Here is a 17617-nt window from a genome sequence, read left to right as displayed (position 1 = left end):
ACCCTCTTCAGCAGGAATGACGTTCTGTGACGTCTGTTCGTGGTGCTGTGGGGCCTCACTCTGCCTCCTCTCAACCCTCTCAAGCCATGTTTCGTCTCTGTTTTGCTTCTCTTGCCTCTCTGGCGCCCCCTAGAGAGCCGCCGGTGTGCAGCATGAACCCGGAGCTCGGCTGCCCAGGGATGGGGAAGACGATGGGTCCCGTCTCTTCCGGTGGTGTCCCGCCTAGCATCCAAGCATCTGAGGCCCCCGCCGGCGGCAACCCGGGCTTTGCCACGGCCGCCGGTCTGAAGGAGCCGCCTCATGGGTACCGCTTCGGAGGCCCAGGATCCAGCCACCCAGCAGCCCCTGTCCAGGCTCCTAAGTATGGGATGCGGATGGGCAGCCCGTCACAGAGCAGCCCCTGCCTGGCTCCCGGGCCCCAGGCCACCATGATGTCGCCCCGGCACCCCGGCAGCCCCCGTGTGCCCCCCCCGCAGTTCTCCCCCGCCGGCATGTGCGGTGGCCCGGGAAACGGCCACAGCTATACCAGCACGTCGTTAAACGCTCTGCAGGCACTCAGCGAATGTCACACGGTCCCGCTGGGCGCCGCTCTGGGGTCCCCCGAGGCCAAGGTGGGCTCACCCAACCACCACGCCCTCGCCAAGGCTGATTTCAAGGATCCCTTCGGCTCTTACGGCGAGCAGGGCCCCCCCGACCCGGCCCAGCAGCAGGAGGCCCCCGTTGAACCCAAGGAGGAGAAGGAGAGCAGCCTCGGGCAGTATGGTGGCAGCGGCAGCGAGAGGCCAGAACTCCAGGGCCGGTCCCACGAGGGGAAGAGCCATACCAAGCTGCTGCAACTACTCACCAAGACGGAGCCTGTGGACCCGTCCTCTCCCGCAGCCCCGGGGGACCCCACCGGCAAGGACACCCCGGGTGGCGGCGGGCTCGGGGCCCATGTCACTTCGCTGAAGGAGAAGCACAAGATCCTGCACCAGTTGCTGCAGAACAGCACATCACCCGTGGACCTGGCGCGGCTCACCGCTGAGGCCACTGGCAAGGAGCTGTGTCCGGACGGCGCGGGGGCAGCCGAGCTCGGCGGCAAGCAGGAGCCCGTCAGCCCCAAGAAGAAGGACAACGCGCTGCTGCGCTATCTGCTGGACAAGGACGACTCGCAGGAGAAGGCGGGCCGGGGGGCGGAGCCAGGCGATGGAAAGGCGGAGCCCAAGCTGCCCGTCGTTAAGGCCGAGAAGCCGGATGGCAGCTGTGACCAGTCAGTGCAGGTGAGCCTCCGGGAGGTGGGGGGGGGGGGCTGCACCCATTGCACGAGCGTCTCTCTGGCCTACAGTATCTTCAGGAGGCTCAGCAAACATCTCCAAGAGGGAGATGAAGAGGTGTGAATCCTGAAAGTTCCATCTGTGCTTTACGGGTCATTTTTTTGGTTTGTTGCGCATATTCATGCCCCCCCTGTCTGTGTGTCCGCGCCCCCCTGTCTGTGTGTCCGCGCCCCCCTGTCTGTGTGTCCGCGCCCCCCTGTCTGTGTGTCCGCGCCCCCCTGCCTGTGTGTCCGCGCCCCCCTGCCTGTGTGTCCGCGCCCCCCTGCCTGTGTGTCCGCGCCCCCTGCTTGTGTGTCCGCGCCCCCTGCCTGTGTGTCCGCGCCCCCTGCCTGTGTGTCCGCGCCCCCTGCCTGTGTGTCCGCGCCCCCTGCCTGTGTGTCCGCGCCCCCTGCCTGTGTGTCCGCGCCCCCTGCCTGTGTGTCCGCGCCCCCTGCCTGTGTGTCCGCGCCCCCTGCCTGTGTGTCCGCGCCCCCTGCCTGTGTGTCCGCGCCCCCTGCCTGTCTGTCCGCGCCCCCTGCCTGTCTGTCCGCGCCCCCTGCCTGTCTGTCTGCGCCCCCTGCCTGTCTGTCTGCGCCCCCTGCCTGTGTGTCCGCGCCCCCTGTCTGTGTGTCTGCGCCCCTCTGTCTGTGTGTCCGCGCCCCCTGCCTGCCTGTGTGTCCGCGCCCTCCTGTCTGTGTGTCCGCGCCCCCTGCCTGTGTGTCCGCGCCCCCTGTCTGTGTGTCTGCGCCCCCTGTCTGTGTGTCCGCGCCCCCTGTCTGTGTGTCCGCGCCTCCTGCCTGTGTGTCCGCGCCCCCTGCCTGTCTGTGTGTCCGCGCCCTCCTGTCTGTGTGTCCGCGCCTCCTGCCTGTGTGTCTGCATTGTGTGTAGTGGACCTGAGCCTCCTCTAGTGCAGGCGTTTAAACAAGCCACACTGGCCCAGGGATCGCAAATAGCGTCAGGGCCCGAGTGTCCACTGTGAACCCCTCCCCCTCCTGTCCGCAGTGAGTGCTGGGGTGGGAGTGGATTGAGGGGATTGATTAAACCCACCCCCCCACCCCCTGTATGACAATGAACCATATGCTGCTTCACACGGCCAGATCCTCATGGCCAGAGTACGGGGTTGGGGAGGGGGGGCTGCATTGGAGTCAAAACAAACTGTACCCCACCCCCCACAACCACAAAGCGTGACACACCAGCCATGTGTCAGGTGACTGTGTGTTCCTTTTGCCATGACTGGGGCAGACTGAGGCATGCCGGTTCATACACTGCATTGCTTGAAGGGCCATGTGTCTACGGCAGGGTGAGGTTAGGGACACACCTACAGCCCCCCCCACCCACCAAATCTGTGGCCAATCAGAGCCTGCACCTTCTGCCATAGGCACACTTTACCCCAAGCAAGCGAATGAGTGATCCGTTTTCTTAAGGTACACCCCACAGATAGATCCGAGCGGCTCCCTCCTCTCACAGGAGAAATGGGGAGGGCCTCTGGCAGCAGGCAGTGTGACAGACGACTCGGGCTCAGGGCCTTACATCATCGCTGACCTCCCCAGGGCCTTTTCTCTGCCACTTGTACTCAGCTACAATTCCCGCTTTTTCACTTGCAAAGAGATGCTGATGAGTAAGTCGGGTGAAAGAGCTCAGACCTGGTGGAGCATTTATAAAGCGCAGTACACGCTGGCCAGACACAGGAAGCTGCTGCTCTGCCCTGCGCCGCTCTCTCACTCTCTCATCGTTGTCGTTGTTGTTGTTGTTGTTGTGGTCGGTATCAGGTTTGCTGCCCCCTTTTGGCAGTGAGAGGAAATAGTGTCTTTTGGGTTTTCTCATGTTTACTTGGATAGAGCCTTTGCAATACAGTGTCAGAGCCTATCACTGCTTTTATAAGACCTGCTGTCTTTAATTAGGTGGACCGATAGATGCTCAGGGTAGATTCAGCTTCCTTAAGGGGGCCTCTTTGTGGAGCGAGCAGCATTAGTTATATCGGACTGTCCGCGTGATGGGTTTGGGTCCACAACTAGGACCTTTTGGAAGGTCGGAATTTCGGAGCGTGTATAAACAAGTAAAAGTTTCTTATGTGAAATCAAAGCGCGGTTTATTTTGAGGAAGACCCTCCCCCCTGTCCCCCGCTCCACCCCCCCCCCCAGAATAGCAGGCAGATCATTACCATGCGTTGGGGATAATGTGCCCCTGCTCGGCTGGGTAACCTCCTTCCTCGCGGTGCCGGTCGCCCTACTTCTCTCCGGAATCCGCTTCTCGGATTCCCTCTCTCCTCCCGTCCCCTCGTCCTGGAGCACGTCTCCCGCGACCTCGCCGGCTCTCCTGTAAACTTTTCCCGTTACTGTCGGTGGGGGCGTGTCAAAGGTCAGAGGTCACCTGCATGAGTGTGGTCTGCAGTTATTTGCATTCCTCCTGGGGATTTTATGTTGTTGTGGGGGGGGGGGGGCAATTTAACATGGTACCTGCTGACGGACTGAGCTGGCCACCTGGGGGCACTCTGCTAGCGGAATAGCAGTTAAAATTTGGACAGCGTTCTCCTCCCTCCCAATGCACAAGTTAGCCTGCATTGGAATCCAGTGCATTGGGGGAGATTGGTGCAATTATTTAGACATATGAAATTGCAAAAAAGCAGGATGCATCCGTGGTGGATCGTGGAGAATTTGTGGTAGAGTCAAAGAGAGAGAGACTAACAAACGGTGTAACTCGTACAGGTGTGATGTGACCCTGATTCTGTGTGTGTGTGTGCACGTCGTCCTGCTCCCAGTCTAGCGAATTGGACCACATTCTGGACGACTTGCAGAACCAGCACCCGCTGTTCCCGGAGAGTCGGCCCATGTCGCTTCCTGCCGCCATGGACAAGCAGTCCATCATTAACGACATCCTGCAGATCACAGGCGAGGGCGGCCCCAGTCCAGGCCCTGCCCCCATCCCCGGTGGACCCATGGCGGCGCAGAAGGCCTTCCCTGGCATGACCCAGAGCAGTGAGTACGGCGCCCCCTCTGCCTCTGTCCTCCACGCCGATGCCAGCGCTGACAGCCCCCTGTTCTTGCCGCCCTCCAGGTTTCGGGGTCCCCAGACCGGGCCCACCAGGGAGGGGCCCACCGACACGCAGCGTCTCCCTGGACGTGAACATGGGGCCGCAGAACTCCCAGGGGCCCTTCCCTGCCGTGAGGAGCAGCAGCATGCAGCAGGTCATGCAGCAGGTCATGATGGGCAACCAGGCGGGCATGGTCAGCGCAGGTGAGTGCCCAGGGAGCTCGGGGGGGGGAGGGAGAGCGACAAGGGCTAATAAGGACAATACTCCTGCTCACCGGAGGTCGTGTGCCACCCAGGGCCCTGAGTCAGCATCACGTCACACGCAAGAGCAGCCGGGCTTCCCTGTCACGCTAGGGGCCTCAAAATGAGTCTGGGGTGGGATTTTATTCTTCAGCGGGTGGGACAGGAATGCCAGCATGCGGTGCAGATTACCGGTAGCGGCTCAGACTCCCCCAGGAAGACTGAAGGGTTTCCCCGTTTGATGTGACAAACTGCGGCCGGAAAGTTGCCGCGTCGCCCTCCTTCCGCTCACCCCCGCGCTGCGCGGAGGTGGTACTGCCCAGCCGGTAGCTGGCATGTGGGCGTGCTGGGTGACGCACTTTCTAAGGAAGGAAGTGGGGGGTAAGCCACACCAGGGGCCCCTCAGCATTCTGCGCTGCCTCCCGGGGAGTATGCAGACGCGCTCTCACCCAACGCATCTCTCTCTCTCTCATCCCTCCCCCCTGAAACCCACACAGGGATGCTTGGTGCTAACCCCCCTCGAGGCGGCATGCCGGCAGAGGCCTGGGGCCCCCAGGGGCCCGCTGTGAGCAACTCCATGAGCCAGCCCCTGCAGCAGGGAGTGGGGCCCGCTCGCATGCCCCCCAACTCTGCCACCGGCCTCCCCATGCGGCCCAGCAGCCAGCCCCCACCCCGGCCGATGCTTCAGCCGCAGATGATGGCCGCTGGTGAGTCTCCTCTGTCCAGGTTTTTGCCGGGGTTCCTTCACGGGGTGCTGTTGTGGGACTCCAACTTGTCCTTGGGTTTCAAGCTGCCGATAACCTCTCCTCGCTGCTTCCTGAACCAGCACAACCGGACCTGGGTATGCAGGGAGGCCAGTTCTCACAGCAGCAGGCATCATCCAACCAGACGGCCCCATGGCCTGACAGCATGCTACACATGGAGCAAGGGCCCTATGGCGGCCAGAACAGGTATGCCCAGCTCCGCCCACGTCTCTGATGATACAGCGACACAGGTGTGCTGAATGTCCCGGGCTCCGACCAGCCAGTGGCACATTGTCCCGGGCTCCGACCAGCCAGTGGCACATTGTCCCGGGCTCCGACCAGCCAGTGGCACATTGTCCCGGGCTCCGGCCAGCCAGTGGCACATTGTCCCGGGCTCCGGCCAGCCAGTGGCACATTGTCCCGGGCTCCGGCCAGCCAGTGGCACATTGTCCCGGGCTCCGGCCAGCCAGTGGCACATTGTCCCGGGCTCCGGCCAGCCAGTGGCACATTGTCCCGGGCTCCGGCCAGCCAGTGGCACATTGTCCCGGGCTCCGACCAGCCAGTGGCACATTGTCCCGGGCTCTGATAGGTTTGGATAACCTATGTTTGTGCTCCCAACAGACCTGCATACGGGAGCCCCCAGGAGGAGGCCATGTGTCCACCCCCACCATCAGAGGGCCCCACCGACGAGGGGAATCTACTGAACCAACTGTACAGTGCACTGAAGGACTTTGATGGCCTGGAGGAGATTGACCGTGCTCTGGGCATCCCCGCTCTGGTCAACCAGGTAACAGCTCTTCTGCGTCCTGTATTTGGGACAGACTCCATACCCAGTGCCGCCTAGTTCTGACAGTGCCGTGATTCTGTGAATCCCGCCAGCAGGGCCAGGTGGTGGAACCGGAGCACTTCCAGGCGCAGGATCCTGGGCTGATGATGGAGCAGAAGCCCCCTGTGTACGGGCAGCAGTACACCCCAGCCGGTCACATGACGCAGGGCGGCTACCCCATGTCGGACCCCAGCTTCCACCCCATGGGCCAGATGGGTCAGCGGCCCGGCTACCCCGTGATGCGCATCGCGACCCGGCCGGCTCTGCGGGCCGCCCCCGGGGTGTCCAGCCCGCCCAACGCGCTGAGACTGCAGCTGCAGCACCGGCTCCAGGCCCAGCAGGTACTGTGTCCCCCCCCCCCCAGTGCATCAGTGCAGTGCATAAGTGTCATATACACTGAAGTTCGCATGTCATGCCGAAGTCCGTCTGTCGTAACCCAGGGAAACGATGGTGCTGGGGTGTCACCCGACCCCAGAGCTGATGCCTTTCTCTGCTTTCTTATGTTTAGACTCTGGGTAAAACTTAAAACAATCCCTCTGATTAAATTTCGTCAGCCAATATGTTTGAAAAGTTGTGTATTAAAACCACACAAAACGAGTTAAGCACCCTGACGAAGGGGTGGAAATGAATCTGCATGTGGTGAAAGGTCATGTGTGGTCGGACATTGAAAGACATGCGGACACAGGATGTCACTGACGTAGCGCTGTGCCGTCAGGGTCCCCCGAATCACTGCCAGAGATGACCTAAAGTCATACCCCATGGCTCCCCACACAATGATGTCATACCCCATGGCTCCCCACACAATGATGTCATACCCTATGGCTCCCCACACAATGATGTCATACCCCATGGCTCACCACATCATGATGTCATACCCCATTTCTCCCCACACCATGATGTCATACCCTATGGCTCCCCACACCATGATGCCAGGAGTAACGCTGGTGTGACTGTCCGCAACATTGGCAGGATTGGTCCTCTCCCCTTGGCGCTGCCATACATGCACATGGCAGTCATCTACAGTAATGCAGAATCGAGGTTCATCGATAAATATGGTATGATGCCACTCTGCGCCCTGCGCCCATGTCAATGGCAGCCTACACATGGGGCGGTGAACCCGTAGTCCGGCTGATTCCAGTCGTCGAGACGCGGTGTTGGATGCCACAGGGTGTTGTAGAGAGTCCAATACCTGTGTCCGGATGGCAGGCGCAGATGTCATGTGATTCTGTAATGCTTGTGATACGACGATCGTGCCTTGGTGTGGTCTGTCCAGGCCGGCCGGAATCCTCACGACGTGTGTGGGGGCCCTCAAGTGCCCATTGTTTTCCCCACATGCCAGACAATTGCATGATTTCCCCCCAGCCTCATGCAAACCCACATTACGACCCCTATCAAACTCCATCAAATGCTGGTAATGCTGTCTAATGGTTCTAAGCGCCGTCCTCTGTGTCTGGTGACTAGACATGCCAGCTCCTTGCCAGTCGAATCATTTGCATACCCATCTCTGGTCTGCACGTGTTCCAAATTACATCCAAATCATTACCACAACCATTACTTCTGGGCGCTTAACTTTTTTCGTCACTGAGTATATTTAGCAATAATCAGAAATCTTACTCCAAAGAAGATAATCTGCACCTTTGTCTGAAGGACAGTCTGTCTGATATCAGCAGTACGGCTCTGGGTTCGTACTCTTTATTGAGGAGGTGACATCACTGGGTAAGGTAACATCTAGAGATGGCTGTCTCACTCTGGAAACATCTGTTTTGGGTCTTGTTTTGTGACCCGTGGAGTCTGTTTTGCTCCAGCAAGCTGCCCCCTGCTGGACAGAAGAGGCAGTGAGCACTTTCATCTGCAAACACATACTGTGTTTTTCTGTCTTGGAGACATAGCGTGGATGTGGGTTTGCCATATGCCAGTGTGAAGGTTTTTTCTGCTTCCTCATTAGTATCATTTATCAATGTTTGTGTTTGAAAACCCCTCTCCCCAGAACCGGCAGCCTATGATGAACCCCATGCAAGGCATGTCCAACCTGCCTCTCCGAGCCAGCATGCCCCCGCAGGTAAGTGGCCCAGCTCCCCTCCACATTACCAGACCCCTCGTGTGGCGTACAACAGCAGTCAGTTATAAGCTAGTCTAGATTTGTGTCTCCTTTATCTAGTGTCTTTTTTAATTTGAGACACCTTACAGCTGTTCCCAGTGGAACCTGTCAGCACCGGGTTAAAGGAAACTAATTCACCAGCTTCTAGCTAATACGGCGCCCCCAACTGGCCCTGCAGGATCGGTGACAGTCATGTGATTCGTGCTCGGCCCAGGGCCATGCCTGGTTCCTGGCATGTTCTCTGGTTTTGCGCAGCACCACCAGCTTCTGGTATGGAGTCGATTCAGGGTTCCAGGTTTGAGTCAAGTCATGTTGGACTTGGACATATAGGTTGTACCCTTGGAGGGTCCACACCAGGTCAGCGATTAGAGGATGACCCAGACTCGTCACAGACACGCCTCCCATGCACCCTGGAGCACTGACTGGGGCTCTGATCGGCCAATGACATTTCTCAGATTCTAACCAGCGAATGACACGTCGTCCCGGCCTCTAACTGGTCAATGTCACGTGACAGGTTCTAACCAGCCAGTGACGCGTTATTGCTGGATCTCCAGGATTTTGGGGTCTCTGACTTTCATCTGTGACATGTTAGATTCCACAACCCTGCCAACTGTCTCACAAATACTTTCAGGTCCATTTAGGAATCCTTAAAGATTCCGAACAAACGACTCGCTCTGAAATAGCTTATCGCTGAAGCCCTAATTCACCTGTCTGTTGGCTGCTACTGGTGACTGTGTGTGGTGCCGTTTCCACATATCTGCATGCATCCAGTGTTTAACAGGCTGGTTCGCAGGCCTCCAAACTGGGGCGGCTTTAATTATAGCACCGCTGCTGAATGTAGGACAAACAGCTTTTAAATCATTCATGAATTTCAAGGAGACAAACTTTGTAGTGAAGTCAGACTAGAGGGGTTTTCGTGGCGGCTCGGGAGCGCGGCCGGACCTGGCTGACCGCCGCATGTCTCTGCGTGTGTGTCCTGCGCCATCCCATCCCAGGGGCCCATCAACGCCCAGATGCAGGCGCAGCGCCAGCGGGAGAACCTGAGCAACCTGCTCCGCCAGCGGCAACAGCAGCAGCAGCAGCAGCAGCGCCACATGCTCCTGCGGGCCCCGGGCCTCGGCATGGCCCCCGCCGGGGCCGCCACCTCCCCCGCCATGCAGGGCACCATCAGCAACCCGCGCATCCCCCAGGCCAACCCCCAGCAGTTCCCCTTCCCACCAAGCTACGGTACCGGTGATCCCGCCACCCTTCCAGCCCACTGGCCCCTAGCATGCCTCTAATTGGCCAGCGACACGCTTCTTCCAGCTCTGACCGACCAATGACATATCTCCCAGGCTCTAACCACCGAATGGTGCACAATCCCATGCTCTAATCACAAGCATGCTGTCCCAACCATAAACTGCTCAACCTCTAACCTAGCAGTGACATACCATACCAGGCTCTGACCGGCCAATGACATGCCAACCCGTGGTCTAACTGGCCAATGACACGTCATAACAGGCTCTGACCGGCCAATGACACGTTGTCCTGGGTTTTAACCACCCAATGGCACACCCTTCCAAGCTCTAACTACCATGGTGGTCTGTCCAGCAGTAAGTTGCACCAACTAAGCAGATCGATCGATCGTGCCCTACGTTGGACGTAAACTGCCCCTACATTCGAGTTTGCAAACTACTCAAAAATAATCTGTTGCGTCACGCAGATAGTTTCAGCATAACACTGTTATCACACAAATTTTATGCCTTATCATTACATGTAAAATCCATTGTAAAATATTTCAAAATTGTCATTTTCATCATTGATGTAACTGTTTTTAACATGCTATAATATAACATTATCAGAGAGAATTTTAATAACGTTACCACTGATTTAAGATAAAAACAAGGTCACTGGCTTGATGTCGGTCGGCTAATGCTAGCTGGCAAGCTAGAACAATTTGTTTCTTGTTTCATCTGAGCCCTCTCTGTATTCCTCGAGCTGGACCATCTCATGTAACAGAGCGACTGTTAAGGACCGACTGTCAAGCATCTCCAGTAAAGACTTATGTCACTTTGCCAGTACAAAATTACTTCGTAAACATACCAGTGGTGTAACAAACTAGCAGTGTCACCAGGTCTCATGAATCTGGCGTGAGCCTCGCGCTTTCAGACTCTCACGCTCACGCAAGAAATCTTACAGCAAATCTATATTATTCCACTGTAAACCTAAAATCAGCTACATCTGAAACGTTGGGGTCGAGGCAATAAAACTGTTACATACATGTAAATGCGTGTGCATATGAGTGCAGGCTTATTTTGAACTGAAAATCTCACACCAGCCAGCTGACCAAAGTGGTGTGTGATCCGTACGGATCCGCGTTCCCCCTACTACTGAACTACGGATTACCTGCAGAGTTTAACCATGATAGTGTGCAATAGTTTTGCTACAGCTGTCAATTTGTGAAATTAAAATGAAAATAATTTCTCTCAATGACGGAGAATTCTCCCCTTAGGTGTAGAACATTCTGGGGGAGGGCAGATTTTCGATGGGAATGCACTAACAAAAACGTGAAACCTACACGGATCCAGTAGCAATCGCCGTGGCATTTTTACTGGAATCCGCTTCCCTTCTCCTCATGACAAATTAAGTAAGAACAGCTTTTGTTTGTAAAAACAACTTCAGCTATGTTGAGATCAGAAGAATAAGAAGTTGTGATCTCCACATAAGACAGAAAAAGACAACGATGGATGTCTTCTAGTCTTCCATCCGATGCAGATTTTCAGTAGACAAAGCAGACAAAGGTTCAAAGTTCCTTGCTTTGAGTTTTCTTCAGTTCTTTAAATAATAAATGGAAAGAAAAGTTAAATTATCCAATCCATGACGCAAATTCTGTGATACAGACCATGAGTTTTGTGATCCATTGCACCCCTAAACCATACCTAACAAGCCACGTAATGGACACAGGTTTTGCATCCTGCCGCTGATGGCAACACATTACGGGCCGAACTCACACTTAGCTGGTGCAACCCACAGCAATGACACGCCATCCGAGGCTCTAACCGGCCAATGACAAGCTGTCCCGGGCTCTAACCAGCCAATGGTACTCCACTCAAAGCTCCCACAACCAATGACACGATGTCCCGGGCTCTAACCAGCCAATGGTACTCCACTCAAAGCTCCCACAACCAATGACACGATGTCCCGGGCTCTAACCAGCCAATGGTACTCCACTCAAAGCTCCCACAACCAATGACACAACGTCCCGGGCCCTGACGAGCCAGTAGCTCATTGCTGCAGCCTGCCCAGGGTTTGCAGGTCCCCTGGGGCCTGTATCACAAAGCAGGATTTCTCACCTTCAAATAACTTGTTCAGTTTAAGTTAGTCTGGGATAAATGTAAGCAAATGAAGATATAGTCCATTTACATTGGGGTACCTTAACTCTCACAGGTTATCTAGCTCACCAAGAAATCTTGCTTTGTGATAAAAGCCCCTGTATTTATAACATGACATATAATGCATCACACTGACATCATTGTAATAACAGATTAAAGTCACCGTGCATCTCCATGGTTATCAGTGACTCATAGGAACTTGATTCAAAGGCACTGCAACAGTAGGATTTGTCCACCAGGGGGCAGCAAGATGCGTATAGAGAGTTTCAGCTGAGAGGGAAAAGCAGATAAACTATATTTAATCATACGTTCAAGTGCAGTAGCTGAAGTCCGCATTGTGTTCATGTTGTCTGTTGTTATTATGTATGACGGGGAAGATGTTGATTTAGACACGGGTGTGAAGCTGAATTTGCAGCTCCGTGTGAAGCACTGCTGTCCACCTTCCAGCACAGTTAGTCCCGCATGTTCATATTCAACGACGACATGCACATTTCCAGAGCTTTTCCAACAGGATGTCACCCCAGAAACGAGCCTGTCTGCTGTCTTCAGCTGATGGTAAATTGCCTCTGAGTTCTGCCGACCAGTCAGACTGGACTGCTTGCCTTTAGCATGGAGAGGCATTGAACAGCAGAGGGTGCTGTCCCCACACTGTCAGATCACTGTACACACAGTCGTGTGTATTTCTGTGAGCGGTCCATCTGCATTTACCATTGTGGGGACCTGTTTTTAAAAAGCCTGTCAAAGCAAGCATAAGATGTAAGACATCTTATATTTTGTTTGGTTACTTGTGGTTAAGGTGAGGGCTGGGTGGGGGTTAAGGGTGTCGTTGGGATTATGGTTATGCCCATAGAAATAAACGGACATCCCCACGATGATAAAAATACATTAACTGCTTGTGTGTGTGTCTGTGGGGTGCCAGGGGTGTGCGTGCCCAGTTCATGCCGCCTGTTGAAGGCTCTCTTGTGCTGCCCATCTCACAGGTATGAATCAGCAACCGGATGCCGGCTTTGGGGGGGCCACAACTCCCCAGAGCCCACTGATGTCCCCCAGGATGAGCCACGCCCAGAGTCCCATGATGCAGCAGGCACAGGCCAGCGCCGCCTACCAGGCCTCCCCGGACGTGAACGGCTGGGCGCAGGGCAACGTCAGCGGGACTGGGTGAGTCACCCTACACGTCCCGCCGGGTGGGGGGGGGGGGGGGAGATGGTGAACTTTCCTTTCATGTCCGCATCCTCTTCTCTCTCTACGGGGCAGCATGTTCCCCCAGCAGTCGCCCCCCCAGTTCGGCCAGCAGTCCGACGGAGGTGTCTACAATGGCGCTGGGGGCATGAATGTCAACGTGCCCGGTGGCCTGAACGGCATGGGTCAGATGCCTGGCCAGGTGGGCATGGGCCCCATGGGCTCTGTGCCCACCCCCGGCCTGCCCTCAATGGGCCCCGAGCAGGTAGGTCTCACCCACCCTTGGGCTGTGAGCCCTTTTATTTTCTACATTGGAAATGTACTTTCTTCAGTGATAGAGCAGGTCCCATCTTTGGGCTGTGAACCCACAACCCCCTTCAGAGACTTTAACAGGCACTTTCATTTCACCCACTACAGAGATCAGGAGATGAAGGGATTCAGCAGCAACAGGCTGCTGATGGGGGGGGGGGGTTCACTCACCCGAGATTTATAGTTGTTTGTGTGATTAGCGGCTGACCTCATCTTCAAGCCCATATAGGTGTGGGCCTGTTTAATCGGGCCTGTCTTGGGAGGAGGCGCTGGTGAATAATTCATCTTGATCCCCTTGCGTGACTGGAGGGTGTGATATGATTTCCACACTGCACTCTCGGGCTGTGTACACGCCATTTGAGGGGCGTGGGACCCTGCAGGGTGTCACTGCATTCTGGTCCCATCACTGGCAAATGCTCTGCTGTGGGAGTAACCGACACCGACTGTCCTCGGTGTCCAAGACCCGGCCCACCCCCCAGAACAGGTGGAGACAAAGCAGTCACCTCGTATACAATCTCTGCCGCGCCTCACGCACGCACAGGGCAGAGTGAAAGCTTTTAAACCTCATAAAAAGCACATGAATATTTCAGCGAGCGCCCTGCCCCACCTTTCAGGTAAAGCTGCCCCCACCCCCCCCAAAGACCCTCGCTCATCCCTTCTTCGATTTATGTGAGTGTCAGGCTGCTGTAACCTGGCGGGTAAATAATTGAGCTTCTGGCCATTAGTGAATTTACGGCACAGCTCCCGTTTTAAGTCCGTTCTGCTTGTTTAGGGCGCTGAAGTTTTTCGCCGTGGCCTCTTCCCCCCCCCTGTCTGATGACACCCGCTGACGCTGCATCACCCTCTCTGCCTCTCTGTGTCCCCACAGAAGTACTGTTGACCCTGGACGGCAGTGGGACAGCAACCCGCGGACATGGCCCGCCCACCCAAGGAGGTCACTCATCTGCTCAGCGGCGCCCCACCCCCCCCCTCATCGGGCGTGACCTGGGTGGGGTGACTCCGCCAGCCTCCAGCTCCTCATCCAATGAATGTATTCTTCTCTGGGGACAACCATCACCTTCTCGATCTCATCTCAGCCAAAGGACCATGCGTGGTCTAGGCCCCGCCCCCCCCCCCCCCCCCCCCAAAGCAGCCTGGGGGGTCCCTCTGCTGTCCCACATGTCCATAGTGTTCTCAGTTTGACCATTTTTGCATTTTTCTTATTTCCACTGTTGCTTTTGTCTTTGTGTGCGATAAGGATTTAAAGGTTTTTAACTGAATCATTATAGGCAGTGGTGGTGGCGTGTCAAGCTTTCAAAATGCTGTACAATTGTTCAAATGGTTTGTATTATAAGACTGCTCTGGTCTAAAGAGAGGTTTATAGTGTGTTAAATTAAGTTTTGTTGTGTATAATTTTTTTTCCATGACTTTATGAGCTGTTGGTAAGCAAAGTAAACTCACGATCAGTGTCTCAGGGGTTGCTGTGTAAGTAAACCTCAGAACTATTTCTGTAATGTCAAAAATATGAATTTCTCTGTTTTGAACTATGATTTTTGAAATAATAGACTCTTGTGGTTGCGATAAAAGGGGGCGTGAGTAAGGTGTACATAATGATTAAAATGTCTGTTTTTAATTTAAGTTCTTTCTCTCTCCCAGGCCTGGTCTTGACCGCTTCTGGTCCGAGAGTTAGACTTTGGGGTTCGGGGTTTTGGGTCTGCAGCTGTTTGTCGCAGAGAAGCCCTGCAGGGTGTACAGTGTACAGATGTCGCCTGCTTCTCGCTGCCCGGCGTAGATAGATAGGACAGGGGAACCGTGTGAGTGAGCCAGCCCTGATCTGCGTGCTGGGCTCGCTGACGGCAGCTAGCTGGGGTGCGCGTGCCTGTGTGTCTGTAACCAAGCAATAACTATCCAGCGAGAGCCCAACCCTTTTTTATGTTTGTACAGTATTTCCTTCTGAAGGCACGCTTCACCCTGGTTTGAATCAGTATTATCACTATGATTTTTCTCGTACGGGTGTGAGGAGGGGCAGGACAGTACGACGCGTCTCCCAGGGGTCACCCTCGGGGTATGCAACCAGCTTCAGTGCTTGTGGGGCTTAATAGTCGATCCGCCCCATGATCACCCCCCTCCCTCATGCCCACTGCACCCCCCTGCTGGTATTGACTCTCCCGCTGAGTTCCTGTGCATCTCGGACTCCCTGCGGAGTCAGTGTACACCCCAGGTGGACTCAGCCAGGTGCCAGTGCTGTGCCTGACCCCCCCCCCCCCCCCCCCCCCCGATGGTCACAGCGACCGCAGATATTAACATGGTGTGCAGGCTGCAGTGGGACCGGCGGCCCAGTGTTGGGGTTCGGCCGGGGCCCCCCTGCTTGCGGCACCATTTCGGCAGGTATTTCCACGTGCACGGCCTTGCACAGTGTCCACGTGCACGCCGCGTTCTGGCCACGCCCTTCTCTGAGGTGTTCTAGTGACCCAGCCATATCACACAGAGAAACAAGCCAAATTTCCTTGCCTTTGAAAAAATTGACGGTCCAAATGGGTACTGGGCGCAAAGCTCTGTAACTTGGGGGACGGTTTGATGACAGGTACTGCTCAAGGAGCCCGAGAACGAGACGATGGCCGGTCCTCGAGGTAAGAGACAGAGAGGGGTTTGCACAGCACCTTGCAAGGCTGTCGAGATCACCGCACCGCATGTAAGCAAAAGACTCGTCTCTGTAGTGACTCGAGTCACCTTTACATAAATGGTGTTGGGGCACGCGGCACTCGAGAAGGAACCTGCCGGGCCGGCTTCTCAGCCTGGGGTGAGAGCTGTTCTCCCTCTGCCTGACTCTGCTCTCTCTCTCTCTCTCTCTCTCTCTCTCTCACGAGGGATTTGGGTTCCTGCTCCCTTTAAATCGCTGTAGAAGCTGGCGTCAGCTCTGATCTCTCCCTTTATCAGGGCTGGCTTGTTTGTACTATGTTCTGCTGATATCACCACGTTTTTATTCGATTCCGTGTTCTAGATAAATGCCGGGATAAATAATGAAACCCTTTTAAGATGTCCAGTTTTACTGAAAGAAGAAAAAAAACCGGTGTACCGCTCCCTTCGCAAAAATCCAAAGATTGTCATCAATTTTAAAAGAAACACAAGCCATGAAGAGTAGGGGTGAGGTTTCACTATCCTTTTGTAGTATTTCTACATGGGCAATAGTGATGAGCACGATGAAACTATTTGCCTATAAACTGAAAAAAAAAAGAATTTGCAAAATTTTGTCGCTACTTTTTTGTTTTAGTTTTAGAAATTTTTGAAAACTTTATTTCTTTTGTATAGTCCGCCAATTTCTTAGCTAAATGCAAGACTCTTGAAATGCTAAAACTTTAGCACAATGCCTTAGATCTGATTCTCTGTCCTGTATATTCTTATGAGGTTGTCAGTTGTATTATATTTGTATAGTGTTTGTGTACGACAGCGGATGAGTGCGTCTCTCGCAGCATTTCCCGCCGGGCGCCCCCTTCCGGCTCCCCGGCTGATCCTCTCTGCTCATCATCTCCCATCTTCTCCCTGATCACTCGTGGGCTCATATTATTTGTACAGTTTGTTTCTCATGGACCGTTTTATGGGTTACGGATATAAGATGATGCAACGGTAAATTTAAGCAATATGTACATTTACATGGACTCTCCGGCGGAAGCTGGCAGTGTCGCGGGTTAAGACGTGTAATTTTCCCAGTTGTGTTGTTCACATTAAACATAACGTTGTTCACCTGCACTGGTGTTTGTAATGTTAGCGTGAGCATTTTATGCAAAGTTAGATATACTGAGAGAACTTTAAACACATTTATGCAAGTTGTCGACTAATATTGCTTTGCTGATGCTATTTGATGTTAAATAATACCGTTGTAAATAAAGATTTCTGTTACCGCAGCGACCCTCTGTTCCTTCTGCTTCCTCCGGATCGGGGCGCGGGGAGGGCGCGCCGCACCATTTTTCGGATATTAATTCGTTTTGCTGTCAGGGTGTTTTTCTGTCTGATGTTTTTAACCTTCGAAATTCGTTTTATTATAGAGAATGAGAGGTATGCTGTCAAAAGAAAGGTCCGGAAAGCCACACTAAAAATATTAAAAACCATCTTTTCATGGATAAGGAAGCTTAACACCGTAACCAAGAGGTAAGAAACAAATTGGATGATAAATGATTGTTTTGAGGGTATTGTATCGTTTTATGGTTCATTTAATACACGGGTCGGAACAGAAAACGAATAGGACAAAGGTTAACCTTTCTAAAATTGCATAGTTTGATTCCGTGTCTTGTCACCTCTGTTCATACACTAGTTGCTGGGGTATCTTTAGCTCAGAGTATTATCTGCACCGGTATCCCAGACCCGGACCCTCGTGGTTATCGATCTGCACAAACATACGTCATTAGTTATAAACTGCGCTTATCTGCACGTAAAAAATATCACGCTTTATATGAGGTCAAATCAGTTTCTTTACAATCAACTATACCATGCGAATAGAAGTGAAATTTTGACGTAAAAGTAAATAGTCATTACTCTAAAAAGAGTATACCCTA

General features: G+C 54.2%; 1 protein-coding gene across 3 annotated transcripts in view; it reads left to right on the top strand.

The window, feature by feature from the left end:
* ncoa2 (nuclear receptor coactivator 2) overlaps positions 1–16969 on the top strand; it is a 42701-nt gene extending 25732 nt beyond the window's left edge. For 2 of the 3 annotated variants that reach the window (XM_048976004.1, XM_048976003.1), the window contains exons 10-21: positions 134–1259; positions 4051–4267; positions 4347–4526; positions 5060–5269; positions 5389–5512; positions 5927–6092; positions 6185–6472; positions 8119–8190; positions 9225–9456; positions 12581–12758; positions 12855–13044; positions 13957–16969. In XM_048976004.1, the coding sequence (XP_048831961.1) occupies positions 134–1259; positions 4051–4267; positions 4347–4526; positions 5060–5269; positions 5389–5512; positions 5927–6092; positions 6185–6472; positions 8119–8190; positions 9225–9456; positions 12581–12758; positions 12855–13044; positions 13957–13968 (2995 nt within the window). In that variant the 3' untranslated portion in view covers positions 13969–16969. The remainder of the gene's footprint in view (positions 1–133; positions 1260–4050; positions 4268–4346; positions 4527–5059; positions 5270–5388; positions 5513–5926; positions 6093–6184; positions 6473–8118; positions 8191–9224; positions 9457–12580; positions 12759–12854; positions 13045–13956) is intronic. The other variant, XM_048976005.1, reaches the window with a different exon arrangement.
* Positions 16970–17617: the final 648 nt, after the last annotated feature.

The sequence above is a fragment of the Brienomyrus brachyistius genome, chromosome 15, assembly GCF_023856365.1.
Source record: "Brienomyrus brachyistius isolate T26 chromosome 15, BBRACH_0.4, whole genome shotgun sequence".
Lineage (NCBI taxonomy): Eukaryota > Metazoa > Chordata > Actinopteri > Osteoglossiformes > Mormyridae > Brienomyrus > Brienomyrus brachyistius.
The sequence above is the reverse complement of the archived record's forward strand: the minus strand, read 5'-3'. Positions and strand labels throughout refer to the sequence as shown.